General features: G+C 40.6%; 1 protein-coding gene across 1 annotated transcript in view; it reads right to left on the reverse strand.

Annotated features, from left to right (window-relative positions):
• LOC124154250 (putative protein kinase C delta type homolog) overlaps window positions 1–21,383 on the reverse strand; it is a 69,083-nt gene extending 47,700 nt beyond the window's left edge. The window contains exon 1 of the mRNA XM_046527857.1: window positions 19,857–21,383. Coding sequence (XP_046383813.1) covers window positions 19,857–19,988 — 132 coding nt within the window. The 5' untranslated portion in view covers window positions 19,989–21,383. The remainder of the gene's footprint in view (window positions 1–19,856) is intronic.
• Window positions 21,384–21,597: the final 214 nt, after the last annotated feature.

The raw sequence follows: 21,597 nt of genomic DNA on the forward strand, positions 1-21,597 counted from the left end.
ATTTGCCCAGTGACATTGGGCCAGTGGGCTTGACAGTGATCAATATGTAATTGATATTTTAAGTTAAAACATAGATATATTAAGTCAAAAATTGAACAAATCAGTCAATTTAAGAATAGTTTATCTCGCCATATTTCAACATGACCAGTGATTTGTTTTAAAATCAAGAATCACTGGCTAAGTCACAGGCTGCCACTGCCTAGGTCAATGGATATTTTTGCTGGGGATCTTGGGTGTTGTGCTGTGCAATGGCCTTTAAAATAATCAGTTATTGATTTTCAAAGATTTTCCATGATACTATGAAACTTGTAACATAACTTTCATAAGTAATAATTCCATGTAGTCATATCTGAAAGTATCCATTTTATGACAATTATTTCTCATGTTTGCAACCAGGTTAAAGCTTTTATGCAAGCCAACGTTTCGGAAGACTATTTGTCTCCCATCCTCAAGGCTGTGTTATTTAATGGAAGTCCAATTTCAAGATTTAACCTGGTTGCAAGCCCGAGAAATATTCATCAGAAGTATTCACCACTAAAAATTTAATTCGTTTATCCATTTTATTTTTCAAAATGAAGATGCCGCTGGGTCATGGAGTGAACCCCACCAGTTGGAGGAGACACCCATAGTGGAAGCTGTGGGATCCACAGCTGTTGTCTCTGGCTCTGCTTCGGAGCCAAGGCAGGCTGTGGATACCCTACAGTCCCCTATGGGACCTGGTCCCTCTCCACAGCAGCCAACAGACTGTGTGGGGGGAACCAGAAACACCACAGCACCAAGGGCTCTCACGAGAGCTGAAGCTCATCAAAGGGAGTTGGATGCAAGGTTAGCCAGAATCCAGACTGCCTCAGATGATGAAGCGAAGATGAGGCAGGCTGCCGCAGAGAATGAAGCTCTTCTGCGGCAGATAAGGATTCAGGCAGCACTCGAGGAATTGGAGCATCAAAGAACATTGCATGCAAGTAGAACATAAGCGCGTATGGTATCTCTGTTTGTAGATCCTTATATAACTTAGTCACTTTAGGAACTCTTATGTTAATGTATGCTTATTGTTTTTATATCTTACTTGCATCATTTAAATAATAGTATGTTTTTTATCTCTCCTGTCTTCCATGTGGATTTGACTGATTCCTGAGTAACTTATAATTCATAAAATGGCATTCATGTACCTACACAAATTCATGATAATACTTGAATAATATAAATAACAGGCTGCATTTTTAGTTACATTTAATAATGACAATTTGTACTTGCAGGGGCATAGTGGAAGAGTGCCTTGGAATTTTAGATGATTAATTGTTAATTTTCTTTTCTTTCTAGCAACAATATAGTAAGTGAAAGGTGCTGCTTGTATTCTACTTGCAATTCCTCGAGTGCTACAACCTTGCATCCATCTCTCCTGAGTGCCCTTGGTGCTGTTGGTTTACCTCCACTGCTGTGATTCACTCCATGTGCCTATAGCTCTGGGTGGTGCTTGTCGCTTGCTTTCGCTCCAAGCACCCTTTTCCTCACTCCAACGCCTTCCTCAATTGCTGCAAGTCCATGATTATTTCTGCCAACATCTTGCATTGCTTATGACGGACTGCATACACTCAATTATGTCCTTGTACTACCAAATTGCACAAAATAATCTGCTTCTGCCTGCATGGCCTGAAATATATTTATCTGATATGGCATGAAATTGTTTTCTTTACAATGCCTGTTTATCCCTTAATATGCATGCTGGTCAATTGGTGTTGCTTCTTTTAACTGTATTTATTTAAGAAAGTTATTAATTTCGGGGGTATGGAATTTGCAGAATTTTCCTCTGGGTCATTCAATCAATTAATTTGTCATTAGTTGGTAAAAACCACAATAAACATTGTCAAGTAGTGACCTTGGAAAAAATATACATTTTCATGCAAAGCTAAATAGGAAATTTTGAATCATTATCTAACTAAATCATTGCTTGCATCACTATCTGCACTCTTTGATTTTTACAATATAGTTAGTAATAAAATTATTTTTTGGTTAGAATTTAAATTTATCTGGAAAGTAATCACCTAAGATTTTATTCAATAATATATTAGAAAAAAAAGGCATCAGTTGCTTGATATTTTTTTAATAATTGCAAGAGCAGGGATAAAATACATAAATTTTGGCAGAAACCTCAGTAATCATATACTTTAGCAGGTATAACAAGTTAACAATAACATATTATCTGGAAAAGAAAATAATGTAATATGATGTAATACATAGTTACAGGTAGTAGGAAAGCATATGATTTTAGAGAATTTTCTTTTGTTAAAATAATTACATAATCTAATCAGTTAATATCCAGTGATAATTATTATGAGCCAAGGAGCAGACGGTGCAGCATGTCCACTAATGTCAAAGGCAGCATCACCTAGTTATAATAAGAAAAGCTGTAATTAGTCACAACATTTATTTAAACAAACACTGTACTTGGGAGTATTTTAAGTAAGAACCAATTTCCAATCCAAGGGTGGGTGGTGATATTGGTGGGTGGTGGAGGTGTGTGACAGCTGAAACATAATCACTGATACACTATTTCATGTTCCACAAAACCTTTTAATAATCTGACCTAGGTTTCGACTTGGTACAATATGTCATTCTCAAAAGTTAAAATACATGTTTGGTGATCTTATACTGTTTTCTTATACCTTATACTGTTTGATCTTATACCTTCAAATGACTTGTCTTTACCCCCCTTCACCTTTCCAAAACAGTATAAGAACATAAAACATGTATTTTATCTTTTGAGAATGACATATTGTACCAAGTCGAAACCTAGGTCAGACTTTTATATGGTTTTGTGGAACATGATATAGTATATCAGGGATTATGCTACCAAAAGCCAATTTAATTTGAAACTGGATCTCAAAAGTTTACATGCACCACAATATAGACATGCTAATATTGTTTAACCCCTCAAAAATATCATTTACCACTATCAGCAGCCAACCATTATTTGTCATAATTTAAAACCTGATTTATCTCTGTTTTCATGTATGTATGTAACATTTATTATTATTATTTGTTCATTACCCTCCTGACAATTTCATTTCCTATTCAGAGCCCAGACATCCCATTCTCCTATTTTCAATCATGTTGTGAGAAGTTTCCCCACCTCCCTCTTTCACCTTACAGCATGCAGTTATCCTTGGATGAAGGTAAAGTAGCGATTAGTGAAAGCCCTTCTTTCAACTATGGCACTGAGATTTCTATTTTGCACGGCAGGTATTGGAACATCAGCATGGGGATCTTGCAATTGTATGTGCTCTGGAACTGGCTCCCTCTGGCTGATGGCCACGTTGTGGAGCACAGCTCAAGCCAGTATTATTTTAGCTGATGTTTGAGTGGCTGTTCTCATTTTCATTGAGAGGCAGGGAAATCGCCTCTTCCATATCCCAAATGCCCTCTCCACTGCAGATCTGGTTGCAATGTGTGATGCATTGTACCTGAAAAAAATAAATAATATGTATACAACCGCTATCATTTCCATGAAATCATTTTGTCACTGCACATCACCTTTTCAATAAAAGTTAGACAATTTATTTTTTCCTCTAACCAACCTATGCTCAGCTGGTGTGGCTGGGTTGCGCACTGGTGTGTAAAGGTATCTTAGCTATGCTATCTCCCAGCAATAAGCCATTGACTTCATCTCTGTTGAAGCGGAGACACAGTCAGCTGTTGTGGAAGATCCCAGCATCGTGTGTAGACCCAGGCCATCGACAAACAATATCCAAAATCTCCAGCCTGGGACCAGCAACCACCTGTTACATGCAGAGCAAAGCAAATATCACTTGTATTTGTTCTAATACTAAGGTAAATAATCATATCAAATCAACCCCAGGAAAGTGTGCCACTCGATACAAAAGTCTTCTTGCAGTGGCTAATTCCTCGTGTGATTGAAGAATCTTCACTACCTTTGGCAGCTTCCCAGTAATTTCTGTACTAATAACCTGCAATTTAATTGGGTCAAATCATCAAACCAATGTATTGTATATTTTTAAAGAAGTATTAATCATTACATTTACGACGTAGTAACACAAGTTAAATTTAATTAGGTTTCCAACTCTATTGTTCTCTTTGACCAAGGCAAAAGATAAATGTAGAGAGATGATTCAGATTTGTGCACAAGGGCGTACCCAGGATAATGACTAGGGGGGCAAGCCATGGTCTAAATGGGGGGGAACCAAGATGTAATATTAGTGTATGAGATTATTTCCATGAAAAAATAGTTTTACTTTAGTTACATGTATTGTGCGTATAATTTTTCACCGGTTTAAATAAAATTTGTTGAATGCTTTCGTTTAAATTCAGAATAGATTTTGTTTAAAGACTTGCGATTTTTTCTTCTGGGGGGGGGGGGGGGGGGCAGATGCCCCTCGCTGGGTACGCCCATGATTGAGCTTAAAAAACAAAACCGCATGCCTTAATTAACTTCGACATTGTCGACTGAGCCAGTTCGTGGAAATCGCCAGAGACTATCTACAACAATGACAGAAACACATGATAATTATCTATGGCGTTTCGAAGAATATAAATGATACACTATGTAAACATTTATCTGAAATTCGTAGAGAGTTGCACGTATGTAACACCTTTAGCTTATAATAAGTTAATATATAAATGCTTTCGTCAACTAATATAATTTGCGCCTGGTGTTTCATGATTATTAGTTATACAGTGACCGCGAGAAGAATAAAAGCAATGATATACGTAACAAAAAATATCAATGCACTACTACACCACTACAAATATGTAAGGAAAAGTATTTAAATCACTCACCTGAAAACTGTCCGTGGAATAAAACCTTAGGAAAGCAAGCAATTATAATAACCTTGGGTCAGGAACGCCTCTCAAGTCGGCGTTATCCCGGCCGTAGCATCGGAAGTAACACGTCGCGTCGGTTATATTTACTTTTTGAAACCTGTACCTGACGAAGAATTCCTCGTTCGTGTACCAATCTAGTGGATTGTCTCCATCCGCTAGACGGATTCTGGGTGCATATACGAAGGCATCTTCCTCAATATGACCCAAAAACTCTTCCAGATCGTATTAATCCTTCACATTCGGGAAAGCATCCATCTTCTCACAATGGCGGAAGACACCTCAAACGCTTTGAGCCGACAACAATCTAACCTCAAAGTTTGAGTCGAGGCTGGCTTCAAAATTCGACGTTTTTGAGGTTGAGGTCGGTTTTATGATATCGCATCTCCTCCTCCTGACGACAATGAGGTGGAGGCCGGCTTCGAGGGGACTTTTATGATACGGGCCTAAAGGATAGCCGTCTTCCCTATTGAAGTTCTTAGGGTGACTCGCTATTTCAATCGCCTCCCTTATCAGCCTAGGGAAATATTTATTTTCCCTGGCGATGATTTTCGATTCCTTGAAAAGTATGACGTGCCCAGGTTCCGACCATGCATGCTCTGCAACCGCAGAAAGACGAAAATTTTTCTTTTCGGTTGCCTTAAGATGTTCATTTATTCTGCATTTGAGGGATCTAGATGTTTGCCCGATGTATGATAAACCACAGGAACACGTTACTTCATACACTCCTTCATAGATATCTGATGGATGACGATCTTTTTCACTCCGGAGGAGGTCAGAGGTCTTCTTCAAACTTATAAATCGCGTCAGAACGTCATGTTTGGCGAGAACTCTAGCAATTCTTTCCGACGTTCCAGCCACGTATGGCAAGAGAGCATGTGCCTTTGCCTTTTGCTGGTCTTCCTTTGCAATGTCCAAGGCCACATCTCTTTTCTCTTCTTCCCTACGCGCGATTTTTTGAATCAGTACCCGATCGTAGCCATTTTATTGGAGCGTGGTAAGGAGGTGTTGTTTCTGCGGTTGCAGAGCATGCATGGTCGGAACCTGGGCACGTCATACTTTTCAAGGAATCGAAAACCATCGCCAGGGAAAATAAATATTTCCCTAGGCTGATAAGGGAGGCGATTGAAATAGCGAGTCACCCTAAGAACTTCAATAGGGAAGACGGCTATCCTTTATCCTCATCTTTCAAACGGCTTTTCCAACAATGGAATTAAAAATCAACATCCTTCTGACTAGCTGTAAATAAATAAGGATCACAGATCTGCAAATCATTTGGACCCGAAGACGGGAGCTGGAACGCGCCCGAAACTGTCGTCCGCAAAACATGTATCAACGCGGTGTAAACCCGGAAAACCATCACCATTAAAGTAAATCATTGAAAGAATTTTCAAAATAATTTAAACAGAAAAATATGGCATACGATAGGTACATGATGTATATGAAAATTCAGAGCCCTTATTAAGTGAACATACCTTTTATCAATGTATTCCTCGTCTTTGTTCGTCGATTTCGTTTCATATTTTCATCCTGGTACTACAACTAAAATGTAGGTCGTTCCCGCGACCAAATAGAGACACGCTGTGTGCATGACGTCACTGGAGTGCAACTCGTGCAAAAGGTAAACAAAAAAAACGTAGACAAAGATGCATGAAATACTTGAGAATTGGCGTTGAAGTTGCTCATGGAAACTCGGACAATTTAGAAATTATATTAGCAGTAACATGGGATTCATTCTGTTTCTAGTTATTTACGTTTATTATTTCGTTTTATCTTTTCATTGCGATACAGTTAATATTTATAAATTTGTTCAGATTAAATTTTATTCAAATTAATGTCCGTTCATGATGAAGTTAAGCAAAATTTGCCATAAATTAATACCAAAATTTATTTAGCGCATTTATCACGTTCATGAAATTTCTCAACTGTGTAATTATTAAATCAATGATAAACAAATTTATAAACACATATAACTGGAAATGGACCAAAATAATTCATAAAAAGTATGTTTACAACTTGTATCCCCCATATTTCTCTATTTGCCACATTTTTTCTCGAAATCGTAGTGAAGATTCCTTTAATAATTAGCAATGACTAATAACCTTTCTCCTCTCATTCATAAACATGAAAGCCCGCGAGAAGGAATGATAAATTTACGAAAAATCGGCGAGAGAGATTTTTATTTCAAAACCAATGCTATACTATTGCGGTGAAGTGAATACATTGTTTAGTACATGCGAATACTGCGACAGTTGCCATGCTTAAAATTTTGATGACATATATAAATGTATCTCCGAGCTTTAACTCTGTCATTTCTGAAAATTATCATATTAAATTTAGACTTCGAGGAGCAAATTTTTCTTATGAATATGAGTTGTATGGTTTATGATATTTATCATTTTCACTATTCCCTGCCACCAACATGTAGTAGAAATATCTACCGGGGATGACAACATATGGACAATGGTAGCTGATATTATAAGCGCTCAATGCTATCAATTACCAAATATTTCTTAAGAGGATGGGTCTAATGTAATGAAAAATAGTACGTTATAATCGTCAAAAAGTGTTTCGTTAAAAAAGGTTGAAATTTGTCTCTCATGTATAATCGCGATTTCACTTTTATGTTAAGTGTATGTTTTACCTTTCTAAAAGCTAGTCATTTGGACGAAAATAACTAAATAAATTGAAAATATTGTTGATAATGTCTGTATGCCTTTCTTATAGCCTGGAATACAAGAAAGCTGGCGGCAATGCTTCGGTGCTTTTCCATAAACTTTATTATCATTTTTGATCTTCTTGTATTTAATTTTACAAAGTTTCATCACCAACAAGCGTTAAAAAATCGGTGACTCCATTTCCCCCGGTTTTTCTTCCAAATGCTGTTTATTTTATGTGCTTGAGTTCTCTCTCATGAAGTTTATGTAGACTTACGAACATTTTGAACTATTGCATACAAAAAAATTTGGCTGTTTCTAAAGTTGAAAAGGAAATCGTTAGTGCTAATGAGTGTCAGGATGAGAATGGATGCGAGTTTGATTAGTGGAGTATCTATTTGAAAAAGGGAGTGAGTCTTCGAAATAGCGATGTCTTACTCGTCCAGGTGCAGACTAGATACAAACATACCGAAGAGTGTTCGAATCTAATATAGCTTTTAATTTCACGGAACAATGGCGCCCACAAGAACACGAGACATCTAACATATATTTCCTAGGACGCAATGAAACGCGATTAAATGTCAGAGTCAGATATCTACTTAAAAATCAATCTCAAAGTTACTTTAATGAACAGGATTACAGTTTTAGTGGCAGAGATAATGTGCGAGACAATTCAAACCTATCGGGGTTTCTTGGTACCCCTATTCTACATTCGAAGTACTTCACCCTTTACCTTACCTTAGACCATGGATAATAGGCATAGAAACGAGAAGCAGAAAAGAATATCGCATATTCTTCATGCATGCACAGTTTGACGTATTATAATATGATTCTTCTAAGATACAGTGAGATTCTAGCTTTCTAGCGGCTGAGTTCGAAAGTCCAATTTGCTTTGTCTCCTGTGGTTTGTCATTCTTTTGGAGCCATAAGTGCGCTATGCATGCAACCACAACTTACCGATACAAATATTACAGCTGCACATGGCTCATTCAAAGCAATGCACCATCACTTGGGTGATGTCTGAGAATAATTCAACTCCCACGGCTCTGTATTACTCTTTATACACGGCGCTATGACTACTTTTTGAAATGCATAGCTGCGAATAGCATGTCATGATAAAAACGGCGTTGGTCTCACTAATGATTAATTAATTATTGTAATATATAGGTATATTATTTTAGTAACATATTATCAGTTATGCAGTATAATTTTCATGCTGGCATGCGAGAATATTAATTGATGCATTGGAAATATTTTGGAATTATTTGGAAAAATTGACGCTTAGAAAATCATTGAGAGCGCACTGAATTCTTAAGAATCAGTTCGTCCGATATGAATAAACTTGTGAGTTGGTGGCACGCCCCATAACTTGCTGCGGGACAGCAGCCGGATGGAATTGGCTGAGGTGATAGACGGCCGACGGAATTGCGAGCGGAGCGCCTCCGCGTCACGCAGCGATGTCAGAGCGGTGCTGGGCCAACCATTAGTCCCGAAGAGTTCTCCGCTCCCCACCCCAATGGTTGAGTTACCTCATCAGAGAAAGAGGAGGTGGGCATGTGTGGGGCGAGGGGATTGGGGGAAAGGGGGAGGATTGCCCTCCACAAGTCGCGCTGCATTCTAAGAAGCGACTCCGACACAATCACGGCAAGACCACAAATAGGTACTCGGAAAAAAAAAATTCTAGGTTTTTTTCTCATCTATAGGACCGACTCGTTTTTAAATTCAATTTAAATATTTGTTCTTTGTCCTTCGTCAGGGCTTGAATATGAAAATGGATATAATTATGAGTTAAATATACACAAAATATAGGGCTATAATAATGCTATGCAATAATTTTCAGTAGTAAATTGCCAAGAAGGGAACTAAACCTATGCCTCACACCTTTTCTGTAATATTTATTTATGGTTACCAAGCTCATGACATATACGGTTGCCTATCAATTTTGGTTAATTAAATAATAATAATTTTTTCTAAAGTTGTCTACACCTTATCTTTTGTTACAACTATTGTTAGTTTTGGAAATACCATTTATTTTTAATAATATATTGGTAAATTATATTCAGTGCCGAAAGTATGGCTACCGTTTAAACTGTGGTTTGCAAGGGCACATAGTTGTATTTTACTGTTTATATATGAGTTATGATGGGAAATTCCGTTCTTCAAATATTCTGATGTCTTTCCTATGAGTAACTGCTACAGTCGAGTATATAGTATTGTCTTATAATAAAAAAAGTATTATAAAAGTAATTTAATCAACACATAAGCTCCCCCTTAGACCATACTGTATTAATGCGCGAATAATGTTGAGAATATTTTAAGGAAAGCAATTACTGTTCATGCAAATAAAATTTTGAAGGTGCTGATCCAAAATTCTACTCTTTGTTCTGTGTATCAACGTTTTGTGTCTAAGAGAACTTGTACATGGATTTGAAATTCGCTGAGGCGACCTTAGACATGAAAGTTTGGGAAAACTCCCTCTAAGCGGTTTCTACCCGTAGATGGGCCCATCAGTATCGACGACGTCGACTCGGGCGAACACGATGGAAACTGTACGTCAACTACCATTAAGATTCTCCTAAAAAACGGCCAACATCCAATGAGGGCAAGTTACATTTTCGCAACAGCTTGAAATTTTGCTCATTTTTTTCAAGTCATGCAATCGTGCAATTGAAGGACATGGTGTTTAAATAGCTTTTGAAGAAACTTTCACGCTTCTAAACGCAAAAACAATTTCCGAAGCCGTTCTTCATTCAGTCAGAATTCATTTTTTTTGGACTGACAATACAATAGCGTGGCTTGGAACTTAAATGCCCAAACGTAAATTATGCTGTGTTAGGTAAGTAGTAAGTACAATCGCGGGTGTGTTTGAATTTATTGTACTTAACATTTTTCAGCAGAAAAATAAATAAAAGTCATTAGTTAACATCCCATTACCAAAAAAACTTAAACCAGTGTACGAGACGACTACTCATAATTGAGTCGATCGAAAAACTATCAATTTTTATCGTGACGCTGATTTTTAGAACGGGGAATATTATGAGCTTATAGGCGTATATACAATGAAAGTCAAAACCCTTCTTCCTAGTGCTCCTTCAAATGCAATGGACCGGAGTAGGGAATCGACCTGAGGAAGAACTGATAACGCACCGACAGATGGAATCCACAGCACCACTGACCGCTAGGATTCACTGAAGCTATGGATTAAAATGTACACTCACTCATAGTGCGAGCTGCGAAGCATTTACGGTTCAAATAACCACGTGGTTTCTTGGATATTTCACTATCACTTATACCACTACTTTTTCACATAACGCGACCCGGATTTCGATGACTAATCATCATCTTCAGGCGTAAATTATTATGTATTCATCTTATTATTGTTACCTAGTTACCCAACGGAGAAAGAGATGATTTAGTCACGTACCTCGATGCATTTTCTATAAAATGGCTCATCAATTACCTAGAGACAAATTCCGCATGGCTTTTAAACCTAATGCCACCCTCAGAAGAATGCTTGTAAAATGTAAGGATCCGATAGACCAATTAGACAGATGTGGAGTGTATTCATTGAAATGCAGCGATTGCAATGGAGCCCACGCAATCCATTGCAAACGAATCATAGGCCTTCATTTTCTGGCCAGTCAACCTACTTGTATCGTATAAAACAACTATATGGACAAGGCAGAGGCAATTTTACGGCAACAAGATCGCCAAAGCCGATAAAATTGACCACCACCCGTCACTAGTCTCCTGAGTTTACAATACAGAAATAAACAGTGACTTGGACCGTTAATGGCGCGCCGGCCAAATCAGTTGTAGCTCATTGTGGGCGTCTCGACGGCCGAGTTTAATTTTTGGCTATACTTTTAATAATTCACCAAAAATGATTTTTCGCACTATTTTGCCTTAATTCCTCCAATTAAGATTAGATAGTTGAAAAAATCATACCTGTGAATAAAGTCTATCAGTTGCGCTGCATGATTTCGCGGCATATAATTTCTGTACCTTCACTTTCCGGTTTTTTGTTTGTTAAAATGAAAATTGTGAAGCGGTTCACTATGAGACTTCCTGAGCACTCTTTCAAATACATTAATGATTGATAATATAAAATAATCATGAATGTCTGCCATATAATTCACGTAGTCAGACATTATTGCCTCAATGTGTTGGAGTTCAGCCGCAATCAGGTTAGGTGAGTTCTACCATGAAATGAAATACCTCAGAAGTAATATTCAACTCCCAAGGATTTAGTGACCATTTTCAATTAGTGACCACTCTGTTAATCTAGGTCTTTAAATTCACTTGATTCAATCCGTGGTGGGTGCAGTGGCGGATACAGAAGGGGTGCAACCCCCACCCCTTGTGGGTGCTAGGTAGGGGCAAGCTACAATGAGCTTGCTACAATGAGCTTGCCCCTATTGCCAAACATTGGAGAACCATTATTGTAATTTTTTTATATCATAAGATGGTATTGTCTTGTATTTTTCAATTGTCCTTTTAATTAAAAACTTCTTAAACTTTGCTTTTGATATGAACATAGTTATTTATTTTTACCAAATTTCATCATTTAGTATAAAAAATGAACAGATAGCGATGTGTTCTCTTTTTCTTAACTTTCATGAATGTGTATATTTACGCAAAACGATTGACTCTTCCACAACAATACGCGATTCCACAACACATCCGAAGGTAAGTGAATAATAATTTATGTTATTGTTTTAGTTAAGTCTGAGCTTTGATTTTAGCACTGAATTTTATCTAAATAACACTACATCTACACTACAATACCCAGCGAGCTACCTCTGGGGTGTTTGGCAGGGGGTGATCAATCTCTCGAGTCGAGACTACACTCATCTCGTAAGAATTCTATAATTCAGGAATTTTAAGTGGTGGCTAAAGAATTATTAGAATATTACGAAGGAGACTAGATGTGTACGTTTAAAAAAATTATTATTAATGTTTTATGTAAAAAATTAATGGTAAATATATAAATATTTATTTGTTTTCACTAATTTTCTTAGAACATTTCTCTCTTTTTTTGGACATGATGCTGAGGCAGGTGCTACAAACTTTATTTTTCCAACCGTGTAACGGACAGTCCATGATATATTTTATAATTCTTTCTCTATATGCGCAAGAGAAACTACATGAGGACTTAATTCCACTCATATATACTCATACTCCCGGCCACTCAACAGACAGCTCGATTTCAGCTTTACCATTCACTCTTATTTCTATAATCCGACTCAGGTTGATTGGCACTTGATCAATTTTACGAAACTTTGCATAAAGTCATCGATGGCTTTATAAATTAGATTCGAATGCTCCAATGCTCTAGAGCATGTCGATAGAATACAAAATATATAGATGAAAAATTTCCCAATCCACAAGTATACAACAACAATATAATATTTTCTTACAGTTTCAGGATACCCGATCCAGCGCGTGGCCGCTTTGGGTTTACGACGAGCGAAAGAAATCGCTGCATCGAAATATTTCATTGAGTACCTTACAAAGATTCTCTTCAAAATCTAGTTGCGTTCTTTCCATGGGTTTCATTAACGGATAGAAGATATGAACGGTCGAAAAAAATGGTCGACAAAATAAATGTGACGTTTAAGGGGGCTCAGGAAAGCCGTTCAAAAATATCTCATGACATTTTAACGACCACAGTGTTTAGTGTTTATTTCCGACATATGAGATTTAGACAGCTATGGTATTTGGGTCGGCATCGGTGACTCAACTGTAATATTTTCAGACCGTAGGAGACTCACGACTTAAATTTCTGTCACGATGGGGCTAACACGGAAAAAAACTTCCATCCATTCGATAGCAAAAGCCTTGTTAGCCCATCAGAAAGAGCTGTGAATACACGCGAATGCAATCGTAAATCAAATCAGGTGAGAAAAGTAATGCTTACTCTATGACTGCTGTGATTCTTACATGGTATTTGGGTGAGGAAAAATCTCGCTGCCGCTATCAACAATTTCCAATAGACTGATGAAAGGGATACAGAGGAATAAAATAAAATAATTCTTTATTCGTGTAAAAAAGCAAATAGAATTGAAAAAGGTTTAAATTCTGACACGCTAGAGTGGAAGAAATGTTCTTGCCTTATATCTTGCGGGGTACGAGTGAAAAATTGCGTACCTCGAAAGAAAGTGAAGCATACTTCGTGCTTCTCTCAGATAGATGTGCTATATTTCACGTAACAATAGAATTATTCCCAAAATCGCGTTATTACATGCCAAATTTGGAGGAAAAGAAATTTTTTGTGTAAGGTAAAAAACAAATTTAATTCCGATGTCATTGATTGCATATTTGGGAAAAAATATGTATCTGGTAAGGTCTCCTTTCAATGAAACTAGAAAATTATGTTCCTGAATGAAGGTAAAATGTACAGATCGACGTAGGAAATAAGCGTTAAATATGACGGTGGCAATTCTTCTGGCGATATCCCTGCGGTTACAGTACAAATACCTCCTAAAAACGAATATAGAAACCAAAATTGAATAAACAATTTGAAAATTTGTAAAAAAAAAAAGCCGTCGGTAACATTCTTTCCTTGCACCCTGTCAAGGCAACCACGGGAGAACAGAGAAAGACAAATTTTAGCTCGGCTTGCTCTTTTTCTGATTTTATTGCGAATTAAAACCCCAAGTTAAGCATGGATAAGACTTATATTTTTTAGTAAGTTTAATTACAATTCGGTCATCGTGAAAATGAATGGCTTGAGCAAGTGTTTTTGCGCAGACGAAGGAATTATTCAGACCCATTTTTAAGGAACTTAATGGCGGATTATGACGGCCACAAGAGAGCCGGAACTCTTAAAATGAGCGTTCGAGGATAAGAAATAAAATATATGCAGGATAATGGGTGAAAAAACCATTGCTAAGAGTATTTTTGTCGGCCTCGATTACAAAATAACTTCTAGCGTTGAATTTCCCGATAAATTACAGAATGAATTGCAAGCGGATCATAATTCCACTCAAAAAGGAAAATTATGAATAGAAAATATGAACATTGTGTTCACTAATGAGGAGGAAAGGCGAAACACTAATTAACGGCATCCTGCTCTTAGTAGGTTGTATGAATCACTGCGCGTATTTTGAAAATCCTCGTTAGGACAAGCATAGGTTTAGAGAACAGACAACTCTTCGCCGACCAGCAGTCGTTATTGTTTTTAAAAGCCACAATATTTCTGGATGAAAAATAAAATATACGCGCAATATAAAACAAGGATTGATTAAATGCGAAAATAGTAGTGATGGTAAGAATGGAAATGTTTTACGCCGAAGTAATCCTACATTAACTGAGTGAGAACATGAGTCATATATTGGTATTTTACCGCCAAAAGATGAACAAGATATTTCTTAAGGCATAAATGGCTCCATGTTTGTCAGAATAAAATTGATCATAGCTTACAAGCCTCCATCATAAGATTTCTTATTTATGGAAACTTTTCAAAGATCCACAAAGACTTTTTAAGACTCATGTGTGAAGGCAGTGGGTCTAATGAAGTGGTGTATGCAAAAGCTAGAATTACCATCGCGGCAGTTTAATACTTCCTCAAGCCAAATCTTAAAATTCATTCACAATAGACCCATCACTCAGGAAAGAATCAGTATCTTTTTCGACCGCAAATGCTTACGTAAAATTAACTAATAAGACTTATTATGTTCTGCACAATGCTATTTTAAATACCTATCGATTTTCACCCACTCCGTGGACATTCTCAATGCTACAGCAACTCGGTTCGGTACATGTAAATTGCATTGGTGGAATGCACTAAGTGTTTTTATATTATTTCACGTGAGAAAGCAGTTCTACCAAGCCACATATGAATCTATTCTCACGGATGCTTACCTTAATATCTGGTAGGATATAATGTGCCTCATAAGCTCTATTACTTCCATTATTTTCATGTTATCTACAGTGGCCTTACAAACGGATACTAACGGTTTATTATACGTGCATTCCTAACGCTAAAATTTTCAAGTCTAATCTGAAATATGACCTTGTCTGTGCCCGCCGACCTTTACGTTTAATATCTTAAGTTGATCGATTGTACGCCTCTCCCGGGCTCTGCATTTCATCAAAATAATTTTTGTGCTTGCCGTAACACATAGCCTATCATAATTGTAATACAGCAAAACTGTAAGGGCTCATACTGGGGCAAAGGGCCTCATCTATCATTTGAACTTATTCTCGCTAAGCCAAGCGCATCAAAAGTTCCATTCGTGCTGATAATTTAATCGCTAAGAAAAGGAGATTAAATGTTATTTTTGAGGCGGTATGTCAATCTACATTCTGCCAATAGCTTGAAGGATTTTGCGAAGCATGCCTAGCCATCGTGTCTGGATAATTAATGCCCATTGAATTGCGCTATAACGCTCTTCAGGTCGGCATTTGGCCAACATTCCTTGCACCCCACCCTCTCGCCAGGCACTGTCTCCACCGCATCTCCATCGGCAACTGCTTCCCGAGATCCGTGACTGACGCTTTCCCCCCCCCCCCCCCCCCATCAACATGCAGACCATAGAAATTCCATAATTTACAGTCCGCGGCACCGACGCGCTTTCCAGTCATCATTTACTGACCAAAGGTCTCACCAAAATTCCCAGCAGCACTTTGATGAAATTTCTCAACCTTGATTATTTCCCTTATTGTCTGCGTCTTGTACCGCAGGCGTTCGTACCCCCTTCCTTTCAATAAAAATAAAGAAAGAGCTCTCTATGCTCACAGGCTCACATACAAAATCTGTAGTATAATTAATACAGGTCATGGTAGAGAAAATCACGATTTGTCATGTTTTTGGGCCAGTTTTTTGTGATTGTATTACTAATCGTATCGCCTATCACGCGAGCATTTTTCGCGAAGAAGTCCTGGGCTGAAGCGGCTATATTAACAGTTCAAAAGATTGTTTGTTCTCAGACACCACCGTTCACAGTAATAGGAGCGACGATTGAGATCACGGTCACCGATCTCTTGTGGCCGTCATAATTTTCATCCAAAATCACATGCATATGTGAAATTCCTACAGCCTATTATTGCACGGCAGCAAATACATTTTGTGTAGCCGTAAGAAAATAAAAATGGTGGACACCTAGAATCGCACGTCTGTAGCTACATGATTAACTCAGTGAACGACATAAAGTAACTTAAGAAGTGGTAAATTTTGGTTTAAGCTATAATTGACTATTTAATTGAAAAGCGCTGCTCAAATTATCCCGAGATTAGTATGAGAAAAATTAAAGATGCGATCATGGTTTGAATGCCTTTCTGATTGAACGAATTTAATTGGAAAGCATCGTGCGACTTCAACCACTTCGCCCACGGAAAAATTAATCTGAAAAGGAATTCGACCATGTCTGCGGAGACTTAGTTGGGGCAAGAACATTACTTTCAGCTTGAAATACGCACTTTTAGTACAACTGACCACTGATTAAAAATAGACATAACGACGTAAAAGTTTTATCACATGAATTCATACGTTAATATACGGCTTCTTCAAACACCGATAGACAAAAAACTTTGGCAACACAAATGGAATCAGTACGCTACGGTAGATACGTTGGGAACATCAGTTATTTCGCGTTTTCCGTAATTCGATCTTCATTGGGTCCAATAGTCTCGCACGTGTTCATAAAATTGTCTTCCTTCCAGACTTAAAAATTGGTCTCAATATACTACGACTCATTGCAGTCCTCCTCTAAGTAATTACTCGTCCAACTAACATTACTCTGATTAACGTAACCTCCTTAGTTCTCGTGATTTTTCACATCCGCCGATCCAAGCTCATCGCGTACCTACTGGTCATTTGGCCACAACCCATCTATCGATTTCAATTTATATTCCAATAACCGAGCAGGACATTGTGAAAAAACAACCAATTATTACATACAGGTACAGTCATACACGTATTGTGCCAGGGTCAAGGTCTTCTACCTCAAAAAACTATTTCCATCAATAAATAATTTAAAAAGTTAATAATCTTCTTATTTGTATTGATTAAAAAAAAAACCTTCCATTGATAGGAGTGCCGAAAGAAAGGAGAGTGCTAATACGACATTACATTTTTCAGTATATTATGATAGGATTTCTTGATTATATGAAAACTTCGAACATTTTTGAATCCATAAAAATTAAAGAAAAATTTTAGTCTGCAGCCACCTACACTCTAATAATACAGCTATTTGATAACTCAAAATTTATTTCCGAAGTGGAATACTATGTTATATCAATAATAATATACGTAGTATATTGGACATAATATACGTAGTATAGCATAATGGAGAAATGAAAATTATTTGTAGAGAATGGAAGGAAAACTTTCTCGTCAAAAGCTCTGCAGAACAACATAGCTAACATAATAATCAAAGTCAAATAGACGATTCTGCTTTGGAAATCGTTTCAATTTTACGAACATTATGCGAAACTTGCTAGACATAGCACACATTCATGCTGGAATAAATTATAGACGAAATACAGAAATTAGGGGAACGTACTTAAAGACGGTTTCGATGTAGAAATGAATAAATGTAGTTAGCCGCAAAGCTAGTTTTGAAAAAACCGCTCTTCCCACATCTGAGCGTGAGTAACCGATCCGAGAGAAACGTCTAAACTTTGGCACTCTTCAACCGTGACCTCGCCCTACGTAAATAAATCAACGCAACCATAAAGTGGACGAAAAATGATCTCATTAATTTCCTGAGTGACATAATAGTGTTTGCAAAAATGATTGGGTGCAGCTAGTCAAATAAACTCGACTGCCCGAAATGATGTTATAGCTTGATCAGTCATCGTAATATAATGCAGTCCCCAACGAAGCAGATGATTATCGCTCAATTGATACGGTATTCCGAACACCTCACCAAAGGGAGATCGAAGCATTGTAAGTGCTCGAAAAGACTAAAAGGAAAGCAGCAAATAAAGAATAAGAAAACCACGAGGGCGAGACATTCCTCTCCCTTCTTCCGCTGTAACCACTTCGATCACAAGGAAATGCAGGCGGTGGTTGCGAGAAAGCAAGAGGGGGCAGAGGTGGAAGCGGCACCGGAGGCCATCGGGAGGGACAGCAAGTGGAGCATTGCGAGGGGCGGGGCGCTATTAATGAAGGTGCGAGAATGGGCGTGGGGGGCAGGCGAGAATGGAGGGTGCCTCCGCAGAGGGGAGGGATTCACAAGGAGAGATCGCGTGAATAGGGTGTCTTATAAATACCGCCTCTCTCCTGTGTTCAACATTTTATGGGAGTTTTATTCCATGAAAGTCTCCATTGACGGATCACGAGAGAGAATTTCCAGCGCATCTTGTGCACCCGAGAACGCCAATGTAAATTGGAATTCGTTTTGGAAGCTCTCTGATTTGAGTGACCACAGCTTAATAACGATCACAGAAAATTGCTTAAAAAATGGTGGAGGGCATGAAGCCATTCCGCCCTGGTATTAATTAGAGACCGGTCCATTATTAAAAATGAAATGAGACTACATGATGGTGGATGGGGAGAAGAGGGTGTTGTATTGTGAGTTAAAAGAGGGGAGCCAGGACAAGTTTTGTGTGAGACCAGCCTCTCTCTCTCTCTGGTTGGGGGGGGGGGGTTTGGGAGTGAGGGGGCGGGGAAAGGGGGTTCCCGCGCGTGAGACGCGGCCAGGGAGAGAGTGTGTCTGTGGAGAGAGGACGACGAGAAAGGGAGACTCTATATTTAACGGCCGCCATCACAACCACGCAGGAGAAGAGCACGCCGGGCGAGATCGCCTTCCCTCATCTACACAATGCGGGCGATAAATAAGTGAAGGAGTACCGCCAATTAGCATCGAGTGAATGCACACAAAGACACGAATATGTACCAGCTTATATGTGCGAAATAAAATCTCCAAAACTGTTAACTTCGCAACGGGGAGGAACACATGCGTCTACCGGTCAAGAGTCAGGCTCCCAACAATTCATTTCTTCGTTGAAATTCGGGGGGGGGGGGGGGGGGGAATAACAGTAATTTGGGGAGGGGCGACCAGGGCAGAGGAGATTAGGACAGGTGTGAGGAGGGAAGATTGGGAGCTCTGAGCGGGATTTTTCTGAAAGGGCTGTTCGCGTGTCGTCGCAGCAGTGGCGGGTGGGGGGGGGGCGAAGGGAATGAGGGGGGATGAGAGGGGGCCGCCCACGTGCGCCACCACACGGAGGAGGGGGCCCCACCCATTCGGCGAGAGGGGGTCCGCCAGCCGGCGATGGAATGCCGCCTCCTTGGCCGTGGTCCACGATTCGGCGGGCGCCCTCCCCTCCCTCTTGACAGCGGCGGCGGCGGCTGCCTCCTCTCGTTCGCCTGCTGCGGGGGGCAAAGGGGTTAATTGTTAAATGGTGGGCCCTCACCTCGTGGTAGCTGGGCCTGCCGTGGCGCTCCGAGGACACGTGCTGGCGCCCCCCTCCGCCGCCCCCTCCACTGCGCTTCTTGGTGTGCGCCCCCCCCGTGAACATCATCGTGGGGCCGGCGGGTGTTCGCATCACCCGTCGTGCACCACGGCCACGGCGCTCCTCCTCGGGGCGCCAACGAGACGGCCGGCCAATGCCGCTGCTGTCCGACTGGCGCGCATGCAGCGGCCTAGAGAGGAGGACGGCGGTCTCACTGAGGGAGGAGACACTCACTCACTAACTCACTCGATCCCAAATGCACGAGAATGAAGCCTCGCTCCTTGGTGTATTCCTCCGACTCGCTCGCACTCACTCGGGCGCCGCGGGAGTAAATGCACTCGCTCGCGCTCACCAATCCCCCCCCGCTCCTCCTTGTTTACTCGCGATCGCGTTCGGGGAGGGGAGTTCCTTCCCGTTTCGCCTTCACAACTGTTTATTCCAGCGCGAACGGGCGCACCGATGCGTCCACACCATCACGCAACCACACGCACACAAGCAGCCAGAAAGAGAGAGAGAGGATGTATCGGAGCGGCGCGCGCGCGCACTGCCACACGCGGCGACTTGGCCAGCTGATTTGCCCGCGAGATGATGAAGGATGCCCGCCCTCCCCTCCATTCGCGCCGAGGAGTGTGCAGTTCTTTCACCCCTGCAGTTCGGGCGCCTCCGTTCTCCAACGGCTCGAATGACGAGGCCGCACCGATGAGGGAACACCCCCGGCAATTGGGGGAGTCATGCAAAGGGGGGGGGGGGGAGCACGGATGGAAACGATGGAAGAGCGCTCACCTCACCTCCAGTGGACTCAGTCCGCCTGCGAAGACACGAGCTTCGTCAAGGAGCGGGGAGGAGAGGCAACTTGGGCGCTTCACGAGCTAATTACCCTTCTTTAATGACGCGTGAATACTCACGACTGACGCTTTGGCACCATATTGGAGGCATAGCGATCACCGCGGTGTAATTTTGCCATGGCACGGGAAAGGGATTCATAATTGCGATCGTGCATTGGGCTGGTTTCGGATATCCAGGGCGTATGGCGACCGTTCGTGAAGAAGGCCTTGAAGTGCAGCAGGGGGGAGGGAAAGGTGACGTGTCCTCTCCAATTGCCGGGCGGAAGCGCGCGCGATCCCTTCGCTGGGCCGACAAAAGACGAGCGGGGGGCGCACGTGGAGCGGGGGAAGGGGAGGAAGTGACGGCCAGGTGTCGCTCAGCATCTACTATGACGAGGAGTCACCCTCGTCGTGGATCTCTCGTTAAACTGCCATTCGGATAGGAACGAAGGAGGCGACTGGCGGAGTCGCACAGAGAAAGAAGGGCCCCTTCTTACCCCACTCCTCCTCCACCGTGCAGACATTGAAGGCGACATTTCGGAACTCAGAGTAGGAAGGCGGAAATAAAGGGCTTGGTGGCGGAGAAACAGAGTGGTACGACGAAGAACGCGATGATGCACGAGAGGGCGCACGCGGAAGGTGCGGAAATCGCGCGCCATAACTGCTGCGGCGGAAAGCGATGGCCACCTGGCGTGGATGCGGAGGAACTATCTGCAGGAGACACGGTTCTAAATATAAAGCGTCAAAAACCCCGCCCAAGTGCGAGGTATTTCCGGACATCTCTTCATCTCGTGCCAGGCGTGGGGGGGGGGGGGGGAGGGGGAGGGAAAAAATGCAAGCCAATGCCAAAGGGGAGGTCTGAGTCAAACGGTGGGGGG

The sequence above is a fragment of the Ischnura elegans genome, chromosome 1 (assembly GCF_921293095.1).
Source record: "Ischnura elegans chromosome 1, ioIscEleg1.1, whole genome shotgun sequence".
NCBI lineage: Eukaryota > Metazoa > Arthropoda > Insecta > Odonata > Coenagrionidae > Ischnura > Ischnura elegans.